We start from the raw sequence: 25,031 nt of genomic DNA, 5'->3' as shown, positions 1-25,031 counted from the left end.
TAACATTACTTATGTCATGTGGACAAATTTTTTTGAGAAAAAATCAGCTTCACTTGCCTTTTAAAAAGTGAGTTCACAATTAGTTCAGGTGTGTTTTGCAAAATACATAGTGATAGTTTAGGTAGTTTTCTCAACCTTATGATAGTTTAGGTATGAAACTCAAAAGAAAGTGATAGTGAGGGTGTGTTTTTTAGCCTTATCTCTATATATAATGATTATTTATTTTAACTATGTATTTCTGTTTATAATATCACACATATTTATAGGTCGGTGTCTAAGGAGTGAAAGACTGAAAGCTATCAAATAGGCAAAGATAAGAAGTAATTAGGATCAAAGATAATTTAGGTGTACACTGAATGAAAGGTATCTAGTTCAGAAGGATCCAAAATATTATGCCAATTAAATGTTCAATAAAACGTTACTATTGTTAATTTTTCAAAGTTTGTGCTAGTTAGGTTAATTTGTTTAACTTGTATTTCAACTAGGTTAAAAATTCCTTGAACCACACTTATAGTTTATAGCACATATCAGCAGATTATCATATTATTCGCGTAAATTATGGCATTCAACTAATTATGCAATATTAAAAATACTCATATATGTTCTTAACTACAAAACTTATTCATGTTCATCTTAAAAAAAACGTGGTACAATGTATTTTAGCCTACAACATATCCAACGGGGCCCTCATGAGCAACAGTTTGTACCCTAGAACCCTAGAAAACAAAATACGGGCATTTCCACGTGACTACATCAAATCAAAATCACAATACACGTGTTTTTTCAATTTTTCATGGACTGACAATATAAATAATTTCATATTAACAATGCATTTAATTTGTTGAAACTCAGTTACTATTTTCTTAAGCTTCAAACCGCTATTTACGCTTATGAATAATTATGTAATTTATTTTTAAGCGATTTAATAACTATATCAATGTACATAAGTTGTTAAATTCTTCCAAGATTACATCATACCTTGGTCAGAAATTTTGAATTCAATTCCTAAAAATTAAAAAGTTCTTGGTGTAAAACGTTTTTTCCTTTAATGGTTCATATACAAGGTGAATCCGAATTTGTTAAATACTGAATACCAAATCATTTTAATAAAAAGTATTATGATCGCCAATAACTAGTTTCACTTGGCCACCCAAAATTTCTTAGAATTGATAAAACAAAAAACATATTCAACTATATATTAGTATCATATTGGACTTTTAAAAAGTAAAATAAAATATATCGGTCTCCAATTGCAAGTTGATCAAAAAGCATCATGACATAGTGGGGCATCCATTATATTGAGGGCTATAAATGGATGAATCGACCTTGCTGACAATCAATAGTATTCCATCATAAGTTCATAACTCTTAAAATTTATCAAAAATGAAGAGTGGAATAATGTCATCAGGTGTTTCATCCAAGCTGCTCCAGCCTCCAACTTATGGTAAACATGTAACAATTCTGAGCATCGATGGAGGTGGCATTAGGGGAATTATTCCTGCAACTGTTCTTGAGTACCTTGAATCTCAACTCCAGGTGATAGGCTTAAACTTTTCTACCCCTACTTATTTACATTTTATATCATTAGTGTAGTTTAACCTGTTATATTAGATTACTTAGCTTATTAATTATTTTTCGAGTAACTAATTAAGTATGCTTATTAAAAAAAGTTATATATAATTATCCTTTTGAGTGATATGATTGTGTAAAATAATTTTTACACCGTCAAAGTTAATAAAGTTAAAGACATATAACTTAGCGCTCTTATAGCCTGTTAATTTGGCCAAGCTTTTGGATAGCTAAAAGTGCTTATTTTAGACAGTTGGTTTGTTTGGTCAAGCTTTACTTACTTGATAATGTAAATTTATTTTTGCTCTGCCACTATAAAGAAATTAAGTATATGAACAACCATTTATTTGTGTAATTAGCAAGTACGTAATACATTATGCTAAGTACTTTGAACTTACATTTAACTAGTTTAAATATGGATGAATAGGAATTGGATGGTGAGGATGCGAGACTTGCAGATTATTTCGACATAATTGCAGGAACGAGCACTGGTGGTCTTGTCACGGCTATGCTAACAGCTCCAAACAAAGAAAAACGGCCTCTATTTGCTGCTAAAGACATAAAGCCTTTCTATCTTGAGCATGGCCCTAAAATATTCCCACAAAACAAATTGTAAATTTTCTAATTGATTTTTTCATGTGTAATTCTTGTCAAAGCTCTAATATTATCTTAGGACTGACACTGTCTTTCTTTTCATCATAGGATGATTATGAAGATGTTGAAACCAATAATAGGTCCAAGGTATGACGGGAAGTATCTTCACCAAGTCATACAAGAGAAACTAGGAGAGACTCGTATGCATGAGACATTGACTAATGTGGTTATTCCAACTTTTGATATCAAGAATATGCAACCTACAATTTTCTCCACTTATGAGGTCCCTTTCTCCATAAATCTATTTGTTTTTATTAGGGGTGTCAAATTTAACACATGAAAATATTAGTCGACGGGTCATTTTGGATATTGTAACAAATTAGCATGCTTAAAAGTTTGGTTCAATTCGGATTGCATATTTAGTCCAAATTGATCCCGGAAAAGATGTTATCAAAATATAAAATAAAATAAATGGTTTTTTATGATTGATAATTTGATATAGTAATGATAACTAAAAAAGGAATACTTTTGTTGGTTTGATTTGGTACTTAGGTAAATTATAAAATAACAAATAAACGAATGGAAAATTTTGAATTGAGCGAGTCAGTTTACTCATTTTAGCCATTCTGACTTATTCATCTTGACTCAAGCAAACATTAGCTAAGTTATGACTCAACCTCTTTTAACAAGTTCATCTTAACTCAATAAAACATATTAATCAGGCTGTGATTGAATCTGCTATTAATTTGACTTGTCTAACCTGTCCGACAGGCCAGAGAAAATCCATTAATGGATGCTAAGCTTTCAGATGTATGCATCAGTTCATCTGCTGCTCCAACATATCTTCCTGCACATCATTTCCAGACCCAAGACAAAGATGAAAACTTTCACGAGTTCAATCTTGTTGATGGTGGAGTCGCAGCTAACAATCCAGTATGTATAACTATTTAACTTATTTTCTAGTTTCTATCTTTGTTTCCCCTCTTTTCTTTTTTCTTACATGAGAGATTTAATTGTTGTTAATTTCACATATAGTTCCTGAAAAGAGGTTAAATTAAATAGTTATACGTACAAAACTAAGTGTTCGTATACTCGAATTTATAGTCAAATTAAGTGTGTTGACCCTTATACCTCGAACCCCTCAGATAGATTGCGACAAAAGGAGTATAACAATAAAGTTACTAAACATTTTACCCACTATAGTGACAAGATTTATCCATCAAGGTGACTCTATTCACATAGATTGCAATAGGGTATATGTTTAGTTACTTTCTTGGGACACAAGATAATGTTATGAGTTTATTATTGTATTGGTAAAGATTAATTACTTTAATAATAAAAAAAATATTGTAATAAAGTAGTGACAATATACTTAGAATTACTCAAAGTTTGTATGGTACTGTCTGAAATTTATATGACTTGGTTGCTTTTTTTGCAGGCCCTTGTTGCTACAAATCAAGTGACCAAACAAATAATGACTGGAAATCCAGATTTTTTCCCAATCAAACCCACTGATTGTGGAAGATTTTTGGTGATCTCTATAGGCACTGGCTCAGCAAAAGTGGAACAAAAATATAATGCTAAAATTGCATCCAAATGGGGTATCTTGGGATGGCTCCTTAATGGAGGTTCAAATCCAATTCTGGATGTTTTTAGTTATGCCAGTGGTGATATGGTTGATTTGCATATTTCAGTTGTTTTCCAAGCTCTTCATTCTGAGGAAAATTATCTACGTATTCAGGTATTGGTTAAACTAAAAATAGCCAGCAAATTGTATAATATATCTACAACAATGTATAATCAATGTTATATGTACCGGTTAGGAAAAGTAAAATATGAATCCGACCGACTTTTTATGTAAAGTAGTCATAATTATTTTCGTGCTTGGATTTACTCCTTCATATTTTGATACCCCTCCGTGAAAATTCCAACTCTGCTGCTGATTTCATTCTAACTTTATTAATTGTGTTGCTCAACAATGCTAGGATGACACGTTAAGTGGAACAGACGCCTCTGTTGACATAACAACCGAAGAGAACATGGCCAAATTGGTTGAAAGAGGAGAAACTTTATTGAAAAAACCAGTTTCAAGGGTAAATCTGAAGACAGGTCTACTTGAAGAATGCAAAAATGCTGGCACAAACGGAGAAACTTTGAAATGGTAATTATTAAACTTTCTTGTGAATAAATGTGTGTGTGTGTGTAGTAATATCAATACCAAGATTAATCGGTATATATGAGGTGTTGATTAATTATAGAACTGGTATTTTTTGTCAGGTTTGCGAAGTTGCTTTCTGAAGAAAAAAGATTCAGGCACTCCAAATCACCTGCTGCAAACAATTTGTAGAGGTGAAATCAGGATCTGAAACTTATGAGTTCTGGATTTATAGTCATTTTGAGTTACTAGATTTTAAATTAATATTTTATAAATATTAAATAAATTTCTTAAAACAAATACATGATTTAAATTAAAATTACTGAATTCTACCAAATCCGTTTCCTACAATCTAGCTATGACGTTGATCATTTGTTCATGGCAGTTGTAATTCCATTTATATATTCTAGCTTTTGATTGCTGGACTAGTGTGATTGTATTAAAATAGTGTTTTATTGAAATATGTAAAATTATTTTTACCGTGCTTAGTTATACAATTTGTAAGGGCATATGTAGACTAGTTGGTCACCGGGGGGCGGATGCAATTATGTAGCTGTTGATTCATCTGAACTAGTACTTTCGGTGAGGAATATAAATCTATGGTGTAAAAATTTATTAAAGATATAATAATAGGAGGTCTGAACTCATAATTTAAAAAATACAATATATTAATACTAAAACTCTTAAAAGTTGAAGTCATATGCCTTAAGTTCTGGATCCACCTATATTGTGTTCTTTATGCTTTAAATACACTAATGCAGCCCTAAAGCCGCCCTAAAGATATGATGGAAGAAACTCAGGAATGATATCCTGCTAAACAATTGTAATTAGTCTTAAGTACTCTAAACTAATATTGATTCTATTACTAGCATTTTTGTTATCATAACAAAGTGGTGTGAAGTTAATGGAATGAATCGGATTAAAGTGATTTAAAAGTAAATAGACAAATTAAAAATGATTATGCAGCGGAGATAAAATTACAACCTATTGTCTAATTTAAATTGGCGAAACTTATTTTGATTCAAGCAAATTTGACAACATATTATGATTTATGACTCAGTTACTTATTAATTTCACCGCTTCATGCCTCCTAAATTTAGCCTAACATGTGCATTTGACATAGCCAAAAGTAGAATCATAAAAAATATATTGTAGTACTAAATACGTTTCGTTATTTATCGCTAATATCTTTTTTATGTACTGATATTAAAATTCAGTATTTGAAATGAGATACGAAAAAGTATGTATTACCAATTTTCACTCGCATAACTTCTAGTACCTCTTTTCATATGAAATTCATGTTCAAACAAGTTGTTAACTTCTAAATATTTCTTTTAAGCTTCAACCGTAAATAATGGGATAATTTTAGAGATCTCTCTTGAAGTTTCGACTTGTAACATTGACCTTCCTTGTGGTTCCAAGTATTACGTTAACCTGACTAAGCTCAAAAATCTCGAAGGACAACCCTGATGCACCTGTGTACTGTGCCCGTTAATAACCTGACTAATGCCAAGATTAGCTTCTTCTTTTTTCCATCAAAATGCGAACAATATCTTTAATAATATTACTAGTTATAATTTGGAGATATAATTAATATGATGTAACAGACTAAATGTTGGTCGAATGGTAAAAAGCTAAAACTAAAATATATTAATTTAATTACACACCAACAACATAAAATTCAGGGCAAACTTGTCAATTCCAAGTTTTAGAATAGTTTTGTTATATTAATCATCAAATAAGGGAGGTTAACATAATATTTGAAACTACAAGAGGATAGGTGTTACCAGATGAAACCTTAGGGAGCTCAGTAAAATCATCCCTTAAATAATTTTGTTTATTTGACAAACTTAAACAAAATATTATCAAGATGCCTACTAATTAGGACCCCTTTGGCCACGAATATTATTCACTTTTTTTTGATTTTATTTTTGACTTTATTTGAAATTTAGCGTATGACCATGAAAATTTCAAATACAACTTCTTTTTAAAATAAAAAACTTTTTTCCGCTTTCAGTGCGTTCAAACAAACAATTTTTTTTTTTTTTTTGCGAAAACTATAACCGAACACAACTCCAACTTCAAAATTTCAAATAAGTGAAAAATACTTGGTTTCTATTGCCCCAAATGTCTACGAAGAAATATTTTGGTGATAAATAACATATATAGCCAAAGTACACGGGTCTTAGTGCAATAACATTATTTTGCACACGATATAAATCCCTACTTTCTCCACTCAGATCAGAGAAACATCAGTCGTAATAAGAAATATTTTGGTGATAAATAACATAGATATCCGAAGTATAGGGGGTCTAAGTGCAATAACACTATTTTATACACGATATGAATCCCCATTTTCTCCTCTCAAATCAAAGAAATCTCAGTCGAAGTAAGAATATTTTGGTGATAAATAACATAGATATCTGAAGTATAGGGGATCTAAGTGCAATAACACTATTTACACACAATATAAATCCCCACTTTCTCCTCTCAGATCAAAGAATTTCAGTCGGAGTAGTAAAAAATATTTTGGTGATAAATTATATAATATCCGAATTATAGGGGGTTTAATAGCAATAACAATACTTTACACAATATAAATACCCCAACTACTCTCAAATCGAAGAAATTTCAGTCATTATTAATCTTTTTGTCAAAGAAATCCAAAAAAAAAAAAGAAAAAAAAACCAATCTAGTTTACTAATCTTGTCAGTTCTAGGTTTTAAAAATTTGTTTTGTTATATTAATCATTAAATTGTCTTTTCTTTTGAGCCGAGGGTCTATCGGAAACAACATCTGTACCCCATAAAGGTTGAGGTAAGATCTGAGTATATCTTCCCCTAGACCCCATTTGTGGGATCACACCGGGTATGTTGTTGTTGTATATTAATCATCAAATTTCAAAAAAAAAAAAAAAAAAAAACCTTCTCCATCCATATTAACTTATTCATGTTTGACTTGGCATACCCTTAAGAAGCAACAGATAAAACTGTAATTTTACTATAGTACCCTTAATTTCTACTTAACTTGAGGCTGTGGTCTATCGGAAACAACCTTTCTACCCCACAAAGATAGACGTAAGGTCTGCATACACTTTATCCTCCCCAGACCCCACTTGTGAGATTACACTGGTATGTTGTTGTTGTTGCACCCTTAATTATTGTAAGTCATTAATATTGGGAAATGAATTGGAGTATTTAATAAAAAAAAGTAAAATAGGTATAAAATGGTAAATTATCTCTTAATTTTTCAAAATGAAAAGGGCCAAATATACCCCTGTACTATGAGAAAGGGGCCAAATATACCCTTCGTTACACTTTGGGTTCAAATATACCCCCCGTTATATTGTTGGATCAAATATACCTCTTCTCCATTAGAGTTGTCCAAGGTGGACATTCAATACTACATGACAGTGACGTTTGATGAGGTAGATGCCATGTGGCATGTCACCTCAGCGCCCTAACCCATTTTATTCCTTCCCTCTATGTGTTCTTCCACCGCTAAAATTTCATTCCCCACCACTGTTGCCACCATCAGGGGCGGAGCCCCATACGGCGAAGGGGATACCCCTTCGGGAAAAGACTACACAGTTTATATATGGTTAAAATTATTTTTATGTATAGATAGTAGATGTAGAACTATGGAAGAACAAATCGAGGGGAATGAAATATTAGTGATGGAAGAACAAATAGAGAGGAAAGATAAAATGAGTTAGGGTGCTGAGGTGGCATGCTATGTGGCATCCACCTCATCAAATATCACTGCCATGTAGCCTTGGACAACTTTAAAGGATGAGGGCTATTTATAACAGCGGGGTATATTTGAACTCAATGTATAATGAGGGTATATCTGGCCCTTTTCTCATGGTACAAGGGTATATTTGGCCCTTTTTCATTTTTCAAATTGAACAAATCAAAATGAGCATATGTTTTTAATACAGTAGACAAGTAAAAGTGGACCGAGGTACTACTATCAAGATGTTTATTAGGAAAATATTTTGGTGATAAATAACATAAGTATCCAAGGTACAGGGGTCAAAGTACAATAACAAAATTTCCCCTATATAAATACCCTCCCCCCCCCCCCCCCCCCCTCCTCTTCCTCTCAAATAAAAGAAATTTCATTTCTAGTAGTTCTGATTTTTTAAATTGGAGAAGTACAAATGAAAACATATTTTTAATATAGTGAATAAGTAAAAGTGGACCGAGGTACTACTATCATGATGCTTATTAGGAAAATATTTTGGTGATCAATAACATAAATATCCAAGGTACAGGGGTGTAAGTGCAATAACACAATTTCTAAATACCCCAACTCCTTACGGATAAAAGAAATTTCGTTCCTAGTAGTCTTGCTCTCAAAGAAATCCATAAAAGCAAAACCCAATCGGAAAAGCATGTCAGGAATGGAAAGATTGTAGCGGATGTTCGCCGAAGATGGCAGCGCGTTACGCCACCCGCCACCGGATTATCCAAAATTAACATTTAAGGGACAAAATTGTCAATTCTAGATTTTAGAATAGTTCCGCTACATTAATCATCAAATAAGGAAAGTTAACGTAATATTTGGAACCAGGGGCGGAGCCACGTTACCTCCAGGAGATTCATCCGAACTAGGTTGTTGTATGTTATCGGTTCGGTTATCGGTTTAACCGTTAAGATTTCACACAACAAAAAAAAGAAGGGTTTATAGAAAGTTCATACAAAATCTTACAGTCAGCCATATGGTGGTAAAAAGCTTAAAAGAACTAACATATATTTTATGATGAATAAAAATTGATAAGCTTATGTATTGTTACCTGTGACACATATCATAAACACCCATTGTAAATTGTAATGCCAATAGGCTGCCATGCAACCATGACACGTGATACTGTAATGAACAAATTCACTTCATCAACATCCCTGTAATGAACAAATTCATATCATAAATATAAGTAGATCTGAAAACTTGCTAACAATATATATTCGGTCGTTCAGACATACTTAAATTTTAAAATTGACTGCACTGGACCAAAAATCTCATCCAGTGCAATCAGCATATCATCCTGACAATTGTACAATTTGTTACTTATGACAGTATATGGACGTTGATGTTGAAAGTCATTTCCATTAAAGTGAAAATATATGTACCTTAACATTAGAGAAAACTGTGGATATACGGTTAGGCAGCTGATGATATATTCCATCTTTTTCTAAAGTAAAAGCTATAGATTCTGAATATTATATTAATATCCTACAGATATGCTAATAATTATGAAGATATTTTAAAACAAAGAGCATAATATTAGATCAGTTCACATATATCAATTCAATAAACGTGTTTTGAGACTTGTCATCATCATTAGGCTATAAAATTGGAATTATAAATTAAACACACTACAAGCTGGCATCAACAAACTAATATCATATTTGGATCTACAATTTACATCAATGAAACAAAGCTTATTGGATTCTAATTAAAAGAAAAAGGTGACAGTCATGCTATTATAAGCCAAGGGGGGCAAACAAAAGTGAATCAGTGGCCAATCCAGTGCAATATACTGGTATCTACTTCCAAATGCAAACTAAACATAGGTATGAATAGATAGTTCAAGTCATCACTTATCTTACTCATTAGACTTGAATAAGCTACTTAGGTGCATTAAAGAAGAGATTGGAAAATGAAAATTGAATTCATTGAAAGAAGTTCCTAAGACACTACAGTTCAAAAGATATAGTTTAAGTTGAAAGACCTTTTAAAAGGATATCAGGAGAGGGAAAAGAGAATCTGATGATGTAACTAATATCTGTCCATCTTTTCAAAAAGTTGCAGAAGAAAGCAAGTGGTGAGATTTCTTCACAGCTCTTTTTGAAATAATACTAATAATATCAAATGAGGGATCTTTCAAACCAAAACGATTTCCACCATATGAAGAAGTAAAAGCTGAAAAGCCAAGAATTTGAGATCTTCACACAGAAAGGAATGAAGAAAAATAACTAAAAAGTGTACCTTATCCACATCCATATGACTACAGACTGCAGCATCAGTTGTGGGACCAAAACCAGATATGATATTCAAAACACCTTCAGGCAGTCCTGGAGCATCCTTCTTTACTATGACATTTGCTTCTCTGTAATTGTATGAATATTTCTACTCTGCTTTCCAGTTCTCTTCAACTCCATGAATAAACAAGCTTATGACATTCTAAAAGGAAACATGTAGTAAATTTCTCCTTCCATTTAATCTCATAAAAATGCAGCACCACAACACCAACAATCTAGCAATGCACAAGTATACAGTCTAATAAGGCTAGGCTGCCATCAACATTTGAAAACATATTACCACCAAATAAAAGATAAGTTACCATTCCATATTAATAACTTCAAAACTGAAAGTAGCTAATGCAAGTGGTGTTGTAGTTAGCAATAATTTGTCTAGCACCATCAGAATTTCAGAAAATAAAAAACAACAGTTAAATTGTCAAAGAACCTGAAAATTAATCTAAACATAGTCCTAATAGTTCTAGTCAAGTCAACAAAACAAAAACCACAATTAATGCACTGCATGGTGCACCATCCATCATCATTTTCTTCAAGCTTTTCATAGTGATCCCAAACAGGTGATCGAGCTTTAGGACCACAAAGTTGAGGTATGGTTAAACCTAATTAACATAGAAACACAGAAAGTATCAGTTGATGGCTTAATGTCTACAACACTGGAAAGATTAAGAAAAAAGTAACATATTCTCTTCCTAAAGAGAAAAGGAACTACAAACAATATCACAAAGTAATATCCAAGATAGGAGTTGAATAATTAACTTACCAAAGTTTCATGTCTTAACAATCTACACTTCTACATGTCATCAACAGAAGGTTCTTTTCCAAGATTGGCCATATCTAAAGAGAATTATATTAACAAGTCAAGCAACAATAATATTAAATAAATTATTTATAATTTTACATCAATACAAGGTTCTTGTCTTACCTTTTTCAAGTTGCTCGAGGGTATCTAAATCTTCCTCAATACTTACGGGCGTTGGTTCACCCCCTCGGAGAAAAATTACAGTGTATTTTCAAAGTTAAAATTATTTTATTATGTATATATAGTAGATGTTGAACCTCCTAACTTCTTCGTGTATTTACCTTTTAGAATTTTTGAACCTCCTAGATGAAAATTCTGGCTCCGCCACTGTTTGGAACCTCAAGGAAGGTAGGTGTCACAAGCCGAAACCTCATCAAATTTCAACCAAATACTTCCTCCATCTATGTTTACTTATCTATGTTTAACTTGACACAGTCTTAAGAAGCAATAGATAAATTTGTAATTTTGTTAAATCACCCTTAATTATTATTCTCATTGTTCTAATTTTTGTGATACAACACAATCATTTTTAGTATGTTCAACAAATAATGATACTTTTCTATTATTAGAAATAATTTAACATAAGACCTCCCAGTTTACATTTAATGAAATAGTTCACAACCACACAAATATCTATGACTTACTATATACCACAAGTTTAAAAAAATTGCCTTTCTTTCTTAAACTTCGTGCCTAATCAAACTATATCACGCAAATTGGGACGGGGGAAGTATAAGTCATCAATGTTGGGAAATGAATTGGAGTATTTAATAATAATATTAAAATAAATATAAAATGACAAATTATCTCTTGGGTGTTCTAATTGAACAAATAAAAATAGTATAATCAAACAAGTAAAAGTGGATTGTTTTCAAATTGAACAAATCAAAATGATCATATATTTTTAATACAGTAGACAAGTAAAAGTGGACCGAGGTACTACTATCAAGATGTTTATTAGGAAAATATTTTGGTAAAATAAATAACATAAATATCCAAAGTACAGGGGCGTAAGTGCAATAAAACTATTTTTCCCCAATATAAATATCTCAACTCCTCTCGAATCAAAGAAATTTCATTCCTGGTAGTCTTGTTCTCAAAGAAATCCCCCAAAAGCAAAACCTAAAACCCAATCGGAACTGTAACACATGTCTGAATGGAAAGATTGCAACGAATGTTCGCCAGAGCTGGCGGGGCGTTAGGCCACCCGCCACCGGATTCTCCAACACTAGACTCTTCTGAACAAGTTTACATCTCTTCACCGGCCCTACTCAAAATGCTTAAACACGGTAACTTAGGGTTTTAAAGTTCGCTATTTATACACATGTTATCTCGATCTAGTTGCATATAGTTACTTATCCATGTTATTGCTTTAAATTTTGAGATATAAACTTTTAAATTTTGACCGTGAATTCGAACATAGAAGCTTTAGTTTTTTGAAATACCCTCTGTTCTAAGTGTCTTAGTTTGACTAGGGATGCAATGTAATAAATAAAGAGAGGCTTTTGAATCTTGTGGTTATAAACTTATCATGTAGGATGTTTGAATTGTCAACTTACTGAATAAACTACTTTAGGGACAAACTAGAAGGAAAGTAAGACGCTTAAATTGGGACAGATTGAGTATATTATATATAAAACAAACTGTAGCCTCAGTGAGTCCGCGGAGTTTGAATTTTGGGTTAATGTCTTTGTTTGTGTTTGTAGGTGTTGTTTAATTAGGGTTTTATATGATACATGTGTGGAAATTTTTTTGCTTGATACATAGCCAACACCTTAAACTTGTCAGGATATTCCGTTTAGACACTCAAACTAAACTCTGTTCCAATTGAACACCACAAGTCCTAATGAAGTGTTTCAGACACTTTTGGTTTAAATTCTGAACTTTGTTTTTGCGTGTGTTTTTATTCGTCTCTTAGGTAGTTAAGTTAATTACATAAAATATGTCATCTCCATTAATTATATGCATCAACCTAGAGTAGAAAATGCCTGGGGTTTTACGGCTTATTGAGGCAAATGCGTATAATTAAAGGAGATTATATATATTTTATGTGATTAACTTAACTACCTAATAGACCAATGAAAACACACAATTTTTTTTCTTCAAAATTTGAACCGTAAGTGTCTTATTGGAACACTTCATTAGGAGTTGAGGTGTTCAATTGGAACATGGCTTAGTTCTAGTGTCTAAATGGAATATCCTGGTAAGTTTGAGGGGCTACTTATGTATTAAGCCAAAAATTTAAAATGACTGTAGTCTCGGTGAGTCCATGGAGTTTAAATATTGGATTAGTATCTCTCTGTGTGTGTAGGTGTTGTGTAATTAGGGTTTTTATTGTGATGTAAATGTGCAGGAAGGGCTGGAGTTCCTATGGAAGTGATGGGATTGATGTTAGGGGAATTCGTGGACGAGTATACAGTGCGTCTAGTGGATGTGTTTGCAATGCCTTAGAGTGGTACTGGAGTGAGTGTTGAAGCTGTTGATCATGTTTTCCAGACCAATATGTTTGACATGCTCAAGCAGACTGGGAGGTAATAACTGCTTGCTATTGGTATCATACACGATAAGTTATAGTTGAAAGGTTCTTGCTTTAGCTGGGTAATGTGTTATTTTTCTTATGGTTTATCATATGCTTATTAATTTGGGGATTTTTAGCCTTTTCTTTGTGGTCCTTTCTCATGTCAAATGGTATGACTCTATAAGGGGATGCTTGATTCGAAACCCCCTGCCTACAACAGCAGGGGATTTGCCTTCTGGGTCGAGCTCATTGCACGGGGCTTGCCTAGTGCGTGTTATCTCTTCTGTGTCGTTTGCGGGATATTGCACAGGAGCGGGGTTTACCCTGTGCGCATCCAAAGGGTAGCGGCTGCGGGTTCCCTTGTCATAAAAAATAAATAAAATAAGGGGATGCTTGATTGCGAATTAGAAAACTGAGCCTTTTCATGTGTTCTGTGCAGTTTTTGATGGGGTTAAACTAGGCATGGAAGGGTTCATTATCTGGCTGCTGTGTGAACCATTCCCCTTATGAATGGGATTAAGACAGTGTTTGGTACCTAATTTGGAATGTTGTGGGATAGTATTCTTCTAAGTTGCACGATTCTTATGATTTGAAAAGACACATTTTGTTCGCATTTCATTGTGTTTTACAATTTCAGAGTGACTGCAGTTCTAGACGTTGTTTTAACCTGTAAGTGTTTGCGGAAGAGTTGCGGCTCTTACCTAAAAGTAGCTAATATTCTTGTAATAAACACATAAAGTCTCACACTTTAATGTAGACATAAAGATTCAACCAAAAGTTTCATAATATCTTTTAGTACTTATTGTTGCCTGGATTAATAAGTTGTTGAGGTCTGTGTCACTTAAGAACCAACTTAAAGATGCGATCTTCGGTGTAAAGTGGTAACTTTATTTGTTAATTGTGCTCTTTGAGCTTTGTGGTAAGGATCCTTTTGTATTTGCGGAGAATGTAGTGGTTAGGCTTTATCTTAATCAACTATGGTGAGTGGCGGAAATAACATGAATGAGCCAAAATGGCTATACTACTCCGAAAGTCTAACATAACATAACTGACTTGTCTAGTCTATGAAACCTCTAACATAAGTCTGAACATGGAAAACATACTCGCTGGGACAAGGCCCCCACATTCCTTAGATGCATAGCTGATGTGCCGTGAAATTACGGGATATTCGATGCTAATTCCTTAAGCTTTGGTGACTCTTCAAGCACTTTTGTTGTTACTTTTTGTGTATTTATGTTGTTTTGTAGGATAAGATGCCCGGAGAGCAAAACGGAGCAAAAATAGAACAAGAAGCACTTTCTGGCAGCATATGCTAGTAGCACTTGCTGCAGCATGTTGAACATGCGAGCAGCATGTTGTGCAGCATGTGCTGACAGAGAAATTGGCACAACATGCTACGGTTTTGGCACAACATGCGACTCGCATGTTGCACCTGCGACACAAGATGCGAGTAGCATGTTGTGCATTGATACGCTCAAATTATACCTATTATTGGTATAACGCGGACGTTGTCAAATATAGTAACCCAACAAGGTTGGGGTCGAATTCCACAGGGAATATGGTGTGAAAAGGTTACTAAAGTCGTAAATGCTAAGTTCTAGGTCTAATATCTTAATCCGATAATGTTGGTAAAAGTTGGGTTTTGTCTATGACTAATTTCTAAACTATTGTTTTAGTGACTATTTATGGTAAAAGAAACTAAGGTTGTGTCCCCGTTAGATAGGGTGTATGATCATGGGTATTGATCTTGATATACTTGTAATGGATCATTATATGAATGCACTTAATCTCTATGTGAATCTCTACTATTTCCCAATAAATAAATATTATATCTTTCTATGATTTTCCCAAATATAAGAAAGTGATTATGAAGAACGATTAATCATGCCAAGTAAAATCCTCTTATTCCTAAGTGAATTTATTAAACAAAGTTTAAAGCTTTGAGTTCTTGTTAATTATTCTTACCAACCCTAATTATTTTCCCAAATAAATTAGGGTTTATGGCTTTAATCAATGTTTACAACCATTAATTATGAATGAAGAATGAAGAATAATCAAACCCTAATAATTCATTATGTGTATATCAATCACAACACCCAATCACAAAACACCCATCATTGGGTTCACAACCCTAGTAAGGGAATTTAGCTACTCATGACAAAGAACAAGAAATAAGAAATTGAAGAATTCATAAATGCTTACTTTGGAATAAAAAAAGAATTGGTAATACTTGAATTGATGTTTGAATCTTCAAAAACTAGAGAGAAGTTTTTGTTCTAAGTCAAGAGACAAAAATATATTGAATGGTTTCTATTAAAAACCCTACAATGACTATTTATAGGTTTTGGAAATTCACAAGTTACAGATTTTCACTTTGATCCCGTCATGGCGAAATACGGTCTGTAAACTGGTTTACGGACCGTAAAGTCAGTTCACGACCCAGTCGTCCTTCAGTTGTGACTTCTTGCTTCTTTTGAAATACGGACCGTAAAGTGATTTACGGTCCGTAAACTGCATGGTCGTATTTCAACATCCAACACTTTGACTTTCTGCCAGATGCTCAACTGGTTAAATACGTGATGGAATACGGACCGTAAACTGAAATACGGTCCGTAAACCTAGCTCGTAAACCACCATCTTCTCAGCTTGACTTTCTGGTTCTGTTATCCTTTAACACGACCATGGAATACGGCCCGTATTGTAGAATACGGACCGTAAACTTCAATTTACGACCTGGTTCTGCACTTCAACGGTGATTTTGCCGAATCTGTTCCTTTACCTGAAAAACACTAAAAACCACGTAAAATCACATAGGCTTGCTTAAAAACAAGTAAAACTTATAGTCAAAAAGCATCGATTGTGGCGTAAAATCACGCCACATCATGCATGCAGGGTATTTTTGTCCAAATTTTGTTCCCGTTTTGGCACTTCTATAAATAGAATGCTAGGGTTTGTAAAACTTATCTTTGGCCATATTTTCTAGCTTGGAGACTAGGGTTCCTACACCACACTTGGGGATTGAAGATTTGAAGTTTTGATAAGAAATTTCTTAACCCTTTACTCATTTCTTCAATTCCTTGCTTTGTATTGCATATTTAAGTGTGTTGTATTTTATTCCATTACTTGAAACTTGTTTATGAAAATATTCATTTGCAAAGTTGGATGAAACCTCTTGCTATGCTCATGTATTGAATGATTGTTATTTCTAATGAAGTGAGTTTATTGTTTCTCTATTAGCTCTTCAAGCTTTAATGTCATTTAATGGTGTACAACATTATTTGTGCCTAAATACCCATACTTTGCTTGGAAAAGAAAGTAGAGGTTAGGAAAAGAGTTAATAGCAAGAATTTGGGTCATTAAACCCATCTAATAACTTGAGCTAGGAATAGGAAAGTTACTTGAGATTCAATTGGTTGTGCTTGAAATCACACTCTAAGGCTTGGGAAAAGCTTAGAGTGAAATTCATTGATTTGGTTGGAAATCTTTCAATGAGATTTTAGAAACCATTATCTATTAACATAAACCCGCTCTTAGTTGTAATATCATAAAATATATTGGATCGTTACTTGAGCGTAATTTCCTTTGTATCCAAACTTGTGGTCTTTGATCACTATACTCGCTTTCTAGGTTAGTTTTATCTTTGGTAGTTTCAAAATCAAAAACCAAAATATTATCTATCGTTTGGCTTAGCTTGGTAAGTGAAAGTTCCTTACTTTCTTAATCGCCTAGTATATTGTTCCCTGTGGGATCGACCCCGACTCATAGTTGGGTAAATTATATTGCATACGACCGTGTACACTTTCTCTTTGAGGAGTGGATTTGGACGTTATCAATTTTGGCGCCGTTGCCAGGGAACAATTTGGCGTATTTGGGTTAGTTTGGGATTTAAGCTAACTTGCTTTGGTCCAAACTTGTGAATATTTGTGTAGTTGTTTTTTTGCTTTATTTTTTTATATAAAAAAAATGGCATCATATAATGAAAATTGGTCGGATGGTAGTTGTTCATACGTTGATGACCCGTGTCTTTATTGTGGAGGACCACACTCATGGAAAAATTGTTTGAATTCTCCTGGGGGCGGATTGTGCGCACAATCCCAAACCTATGAGTGGAGTATTTGTGATAGGTGTGGTGGTCAAAATGGTCATTGGGATAATTGTCCTCATTTGTCCTTCCCTTCCCCGAACCCCCACTATGACTATTCTAGTTTTGATTTTGATGATAGTAGGGATATGGAAATGGAAGAAGCCTCAAATGCTCTAAATGAGAGGATAATGCTCATGTTGGAGACCATCCTTGAAAAAGTTGAAAAACAGGACTTAGCGGTTAAGGACTTGAGGCAACCACTTGATGACTTGAGGCAAGCAATTAATTGCAATGACAAAGCTATTCACACCTTGGAGGATCAAATGAAATTATTGGCTCAGACTCATAATGCTCAACAACTTGAGGGTGTTGAAAGTAGACAAGAAAGTGGCCAAAACATGAATTTCTCCGAGGGTGGATTTTTGCAAGCTTTGAATGACTCTCAACTTGAAGAAGGCCTTGACAAAGTGGAAATTGTGAGGCAAGATTGGCTTATGACTCAAGCTCAACAACTTGAAGCCAATGGGGATCATCGTGAAGGCATTTCGAGGATGATGGAAGAATTTTTAAAAATCCATGTTGAGCAAAGTCAAGAGTTGAAGAAACTTGAAATTGCTATCCGTGACTTGAAAGCCGAATTGAATCCAAAAGTTGAGGTATGCAATACTCAACATCAACTAGTCATGGATAGTAGTTTTAAGTTGGTTTCCAATGAAAAAGTGATCAAGATTGATTTTCAAGAGCTAATGATGAATTGCCAACCGACCAACCCAAAAATAATGCAAGATGCCGAAGTTGAAGAAATGATACTAGAGTTGAATAAAAAGGTTCACAAAATAATTTTTGAGGACTCTAGTTCATTTGTGGGTGAGGATGTCAAAAATGGAGCGAATTTTAAAATGGAGCGCCTTAGACCACATTCCAACCATTTCTCAACATTATGCTTGGTTGGTGAAATGGAAGTTGAACTAACCGAGCCTATGGAGAATTTTGGAGATGAAGAAGAAAGCGTTTTCACTTTGAAGTTCGCTATGCCAAGAAGACAAAATGGCATGCCTCACTTACGGGCCAAGAAGTGCAAAATACGACACCCAAGAGTTGGCCTCTTTGCTTTCCTACCACCGCCTCACGAGCATCACCGGAATCTTGATTCAAAGTTAGGGCGCAAATTCATATCCTCCAAGTGGAGGGAAAAATGGTAAAAGTAACTGTCGTGCCGCGACGTTAACTTAAGTGCTTGGTGGGAGGCAACCCATCGTTTTCAAAAGATTAAGTCATTTTTGAAATTTTACTTTTTAGAATAGCTTAGTAGATTATTTTTGACTAATCCACAAAGTTTTAGAATTTTTGGAGTGTTTTGACCAGGTCGGGTTTTCAGAGCAGCCCCAAACCAGTAGTTGCTACTGACATCACCTGCGATTCGCAGGTCAGCCTGCGTTTCGCAGGTGCTGACAGTACAAAAAAAAATCAAGTGACATCACCTGCGAACCGCAGGTCATGCCTGTGAGTCGCAGGTGCTGACCAAAAAAAAATTTGTTGATCTCAAACTATTTTATGTTTTGTTTTGATTATGTGCAGTGAGGACACTGCAATGTTTGTAGTTAGGGGTGGCATGTGGTAGCACATTACATTTTGGTTATGCATAAATTGTGCCCTTGCCGGGCTTTTGTCTTATATATGTATATTGTGTGCCCTTGCCGGGTTTATTTTGTGACTGTTGGTGTGGCTGTGGCTAGACGTTGCTGCAAATGGAACTTGCTCAAATTTTTGAAGATTTTGTTTTGTTGGCATGTTGTGGATTAGTCACTTTTATTATTTTATTTTCTTTCTTAGTTTTGTAGTTTAGGTGTAAGTGATTCTTTGAGGAAAAATGTGGAAACTCTTGGCTTGTTTGGTACTAATAGAGTTCGTCTCTTGCATGTGAAATTGAAATGCGAATATCCCTCTAAATTGTTTTGTGAAAGTTAAAAAGCAAGGTGCATAGGAAAGAATGATCTTTGTGACAACTTTTTGGCTCATTTGGTGACTCTTTACCTACTAGTTAGGTTTACTTTGGATTATGAGATATTACTCTAGTTATTCTTGCTTAGGAAGTGAAATTGCACTATCTTGACTAGTTCATATGCCATGTGTGGTGAGTGTTTGCTGAATAATTCTTATGCTTACTTTTATCATCTAGAACTTGCCCGGGTAGTCTTTCAATGCTAATTTTGATTATGTTGGTTGGAGAGATGACCTTGGGCTATCTTTGTGATTTTTGAAAAACCCTCTTTAGCCTTTCTAGCCCACCATTGCATAAATAATATCACTAGTAACCCCATTTGAGCCTATGACCTTTTCTTTGATTGCCACATTACAAGTCTTTACCCTTTTTGATGAAAAGTCTCTCTTTTGAACCTTTCCCTCCTTGAACATGAAATTGTGAATTTGAGGCCAAAAGCCTAAGTTGGGGGTGTTAGTGTTGCTTGAGAGTGGTGAAGGTTGGTGTTGTGAAAAAGTCAAAAAAAAGGAAGAAAATTTGAAAAATACAAAAATGTTGCAAACTTTTTGTGCCAAAAAAAAATTTAGAAATCAAGAAAATGGTTGCACAAAAAGAAGTTGGAATAATTGGGGAAACTAGTATGCAAAGAAAGGAGTGATGTTTTGAAATGAAGAGGAAAGTGGACAAAAGGTATGTGTAGTGTTCAAGGAGGGCGTAGTCACTTGTATCCCAAATACTTATCCTACCCTTCCCTAAGCCTACATTACAAGCTTAAAAGTCCCTATGTGATCTCCAACCGAATGTTCTTGAGTTAGTGATGAACGAAAATAAGGGCAAGCTTATGGTGTGATATTTGTTAGCACTAGAACTTCTTTGTTGAGTGTGAGCGACTTTTGGGTATTTGTCCCTTGCGTCGTTGTTGTGAATATAGTGATTTTGGGACTTTTTTTCTTGTGAGGGCATATGGATTACGATAGATTGGTGATGTGAAAAAATTCAAAGTTGAGTCAACTGAGCATATCTAGTAAGCTAGTGGTTTTGAGTCACTTATTGAGGCTTGAGTGTTGTTGCTTGATGGTTTTAAATCTCTATTGCATTCTTGAAATTGTATTTTGAATGAGGGAGTTATTTGGTTGAAGCTTCACATGCTTGTAGCCTAATTGTTGGTACCAACCAAAGTCATGTTTTTGTGCTTAAAGTGGATCCTCATTGAGATTTTTGTTTTGATTTGCTTGAGGACAAGCAAAGACTTTAAGTTGGGGGTGTTGATGTGCCGTGAAATTACGGGATATTTGATGCTAATTCCTTAAGATTTTGTGACTCTTCAAGCACTTTTGTTGTTACTTTTTGTGTATTTATGTTGTTTTGTAGAATAAGATGCCCGGAGAGCAAAACGGAGCAAAACGAAGTAAAAATAGAACAAGAAGCACTTTCTGGCAGCACATGCTAGGAGCACTTGCTGCAGCATGTTGAACATGCAAGCAGCATGTTGTGCAGCATGTGCTGACAGAGAAATTGGCACAACATGCTACAGTTTTGGCACAACATGCGACTCGCATGTTGCACCTGCGACACAAGATGCGAGTAGCATGTTGTGCACGCAGGGTATTTTTGTCCAAATTTTGTTCCCGTATTGGCACTTCTATAAATAGAATGCTAGGGTTTGTAAAACTTATCTTTGGCCATATTTTCAATCTTGGAGACTAGGGTTCCTACACCACACTTGAGATTGAAGATTTGAAGTTTTGATAAGAAATTTCTTAACCCTTTACTCATTTCTTCAATTTCTTGCTTTGTATTGCACATTTAAGTGTGTTGTATTTTATTCCATTACTTAAAACTTGTTTATGAAAATATTCATTTGCAAAGTTGGATGAAACCTCTTGCTATGCTCATGTATTGAATGATTGTTATTTCTAATGAAGTGAGTTTATTGTTTCTCTATTAACTCTTCAAGCTTTAATGTCATTTAATGGTGTACAACATTATTTGTGCCTAAATACCCATACTTTGCTTAGAAAAGAAAGTAGAGGTTAGGAAAAGAGTTAATAGCAAGAATTTGGGTCATTAAACCCATCTAATAACTTGAACTAGGAATAGGAAAGTTACTTGAGATTCAATTGGTTGTGCTTGATATCACACTCTAAGGCTTGGAAAAGCTTAGACTGAAATTCATTGATTTGGTTGGAAGACTTTCAATGAGATTTTAGAAACCATTATCTATTAACATAAACCCGCTCTTAGTTGTAATATCATAAAATATATTGGATCGTTACTTGAGCGTAATTTCCTTTGTATCCAAACTTGTGGCCTTTGATCATTTTACTCGCTTTCTAGGTTAGTTTTATCTTTGGTAGTTTCAAAATCAAAAACCAAAATATTATCTATCGTTTGGCTTAGCTTGGTAAGTGAAAGTTCCTTACTTTCTTAATCGCCTAGTATATTGTTCTCTGTGGGATCGACCCCGACTCATAGTTGGGTAAATTATATTGCATACGACCGTGCACACTTTCTCTTTGAGGAGTAGATTTGGACGTTATCAATAGCTAATCATTAAATAAAAAGTTGACTAAACCCCGAATGAGATGGGGCTCACCAATAAGCTGATACGAATGCTATCCTTCTGAGCAGATGCGTCGTCCTGTAAATCAGTACCTGAATCGTGAAATGCAGGCCCCCGGGCAATAAAAGGGTACGTCAGCACATTGAATGTACTGGTATGTAAAGCAACTGAAGAAATAACATGGGACATGGAATAACATGATAAGAACTGAAACTGAAAACATGATCATGAACATGAGTACATATACATATATATATATCATGCGTAAAGTATCGTGAGTAGGGAGAGCAATAAATATAACCAATAACATGGTCTGGTACTTGCGTCCTACCAGCAGAACACTCATACCTTGCCAGGGACATGAGGTTTAATAATATTATGAAAGGATCCAGTCATTATGAGAGATCGTCCGGGACATGGGTGGAGCGATCCTCATCCTACGGTAGCTACGTAGTTTCAGGCTATCTGAAGCCTTCCTCGGTAATTAAAGCAACTCCCAAAACATGAACATGTAAAATAAGTGGCACTTGCTGCCCATGGTTTTCATGAATATAACTTGCTTGTACATGGATATCATGAATTATAGCTTGCTTGCATGAACTTGTAAAACATGTATAGTATTTTCTTGAAAATAGCATAATATATCATAAACTAGCATGCATGAACCCATGGAATGGGATATATGGGTTTTTCATAGATTACAGACAGATTCTTAATAATTATAAAAAAATATTAAGAACTCAATGATGGAATTATAACAATTCATACATAATATAATCATGGACATGGACCTAGGGTTATCATGAGCATGGTATAGAAACCCTAGTTTTCGTAAAGAATCATAATTTATGGATTATGAGGCGTGGGGAAGAACAATGATGTTCCCACACGTAAATAGTAACTCTACATACCTGGTAATGCTCCAAACTTGAATTAAAGATTTTAACTTTGAAGAAGATTTCGAAAATCTTGAATTCTTGAACCTTGAGATGGGTTTTCTTAAAAACCCTAGTTTAGGAACAATAATTTCTTGCTTAGATTATTAGAGTATATGTTAGAATTGAGTTGGAACGGTTTGGATTGACTTACCTTGATGTTTTGGATTGTTGCTAGGGCTTGGAATTGTGAATAATGAAATAAAAGAACTGAAGGCTTGAATTTATACCAAAGTGAGGCGGAAACCAGAACGTCGATTTGAAGTTTCATGAAGTACGGACGAGTTATACGGTCCATATAAAATTATATGGGCCGTATAACAAGTTCGTATAACATGACCAGTGAACGGACTGCTCTGTAATCCTTCAGTAAAATGGCCATAACTTTTTGTACAGATGTCTCCTTGACCCCCATAATATACCGTTAGAAAGGTATTTCAAAGGGCTACAACTTTCAAGAAGGAAGTTTTCACAAATTCCAAACGCAAGTACCCAAAAACAGGTCATAAGTACAGACTGTCCTAGACTTAGATGAATTTAGAAGGCCTTAAGAACTTCACTTTTTGGTTTGACTTCAAAACGACTGTTTATCACCCGAGTTCATCCCAAATAGATTCGTATAGCTAAAATATCACCTTTATACTACATTCATACCTAATTCGGATTTACGAGATGTTACACAAATCATGAATCATAGCCTAGTTTAAAGGTACGAGATGTAACACTTAATCTATTTATTAATTTGACCTGTTTAACCCGTCCAACAGGCCACAGAAAATTCATTAATGGATGCTAGGCTTTCAGATATATGCATTGGTACATCTGCTGCTCCAACATATCTTCCTGCACATTATTTCAAGACCCAGACCCAAGTCAAAGATGGCATAATTCATGATCGTGATGTCTTTAATCTTGTTGATGGTGCAATTGCAGCTAACAATCCGGTACATATAACTATATAATTTAACCTATTTTTTAGTTTCTATATATATTTTGTTCCCTCTTTTTCTGCCCTTCTTACATGAGAGGTATGTGACTACTTTCACGTATAGTTATTGAATTTTATTTAATAATATAACAACACGTGATTTTTTTCTTCACATTAGGGTGATAAATTTTACCCATATATAATGAGGAACTCACTAAACTTTACCTACCGCATAACAGTACAATAGTAATATTTTTTGTATTACATCAAACTAACTCAACGTTATTTATTGTAACGATAACTTACAAGATTTTACCCACTATAGCGACAAAATCTATCCATTAAGGTGACTTTATTGTTAAAGTGAGCAAATTTTTGTGAAATTACTGTTATAATAGATAAAGTTCAATTACTTTCATATGACAAAAAAACTTTGTTATAAAGTAGTCAATGAAGTTCAATGACACACGTGAAATTAACTCAAAATTTGTGTAGTGTCAAAAATTTATATGAGTTGGTTGCTTTTGCAGGCCCTTATTGCTACAAGTGAAGTGACAAAACTAATATACAGAGAAGACCCAGATTTCTACCCAATCAAGACCTCTGATTATAGAAAAATTTTGGTGATCTCAATAGGCACTGGAAAAGGAAAACCAAACTATAATGCTAAAACTGCATCCAAATGGGGTATAGTCGGATGGCTGTTTAGTGAAGGTTCAAATCCAATTATTGATGCTTTTACTGATGCTAGTGATGATATGGTTGATTATCATATTTCTGTTGCTTTCCAAGCTCTTCGTTCTGAAGAACATTACCTTCGTATTCAGGTATAGTTATAGTCCTAAATGCTAATCGTTTTAA

The 25,031-nt window shown here is 34.2% G+C and overlaps 3 protein-coding genes across 3 annotated transcripts; all 3 read left to right on the top strand.

The window, feature by feature from the left end:
- Positions 1 to 1,322: 1,322 nt before the first annotated feature.
- On the top strand, positions 1,323 to 4,878 carry LOC132627887 (patatin-like protein 2). The gene is made up of 7 exons (XM_060343500.1): positions 1,323 to 1,536; positions 1,997 to 2,181; positions 2,272 to 2,446; positions 2,935 to 3,096; positions 3,602 to 3,904; positions 4,149 to 4,324; positions 4,441 to 4,878. Exons 1-7 carry the CDS (start codon positions 1,384 to 1,386, stop codon positions 4,508 to 4,510), a joined length of 1,224 nt encoding a protein of 407 aa, XP_060199483.1. The 5' UTR covers positions 1,323 to 1,383; the 3' UTR covers positions 4,511 to 4,878.
- A 7,388-nt stretch (positions 4,879 to 12,266) lies between these two features.
- Positions 12,267 to 13,712, top strand: LOC132623379 (26S proteasome non-ATPase regulatory subunit 14 homolog). Its single transcript, XM_060338128.1, has 2 exons — positions 12,267 to 12,450; positions 13,515 to 13,712. Exons 1-2 carry the CDS (start codon positions 12,318 to 12,320, stop codon positions 13,610 to 13,612), a joined length of 231 nt encoding a protein of 76 aa, XP_060194111.1. The 5' UTR covers positions 12,267 to 12,317; the 3' UTR covers positions 13,613 to 13,712.
- A 10,315-nt stretch (positions 13,713 to 24,027) lies between these two features.
- LOC132629111 (patatin-like protein 3) lies at positions 24,028 to 25,003 on the top strand. The gene is made up of 2 exons (XM_060344848.1): positions 24,028 to 24,186; positions 24,701 to 25,003. Exons 1-2 carry the CDS (start codon positions 24,028 to 24,030, stop codon positions 25,001 to 25,003), a joined length of 462 nt encoding a protein of 153 aa, XP_060200831.1.
- Positions 25,004 to 25,031: the final 28 nt, after the last annotated feature.

The sequence above is a fragment of the Lycium barbarum genome, chromosome 2 (genome assembly GCF_019175385.1).
Source record: "Lycium barbarum isolate Lr01 chromosome 2, ASM1917538v2, whole genome shotgun sequence".
Lineage (NCBI taxonomy): Eukaryota > Viridiplantae > Streptophyta > Magnoliopsida > Solanales > Solanaceae > Lycium > Lycium barbarum.
The sequence above is the reverse complement of the archived record's forward strand: the minus strand, read 5'-3'. Positions and strand labels throughout refer to the sequence as shown.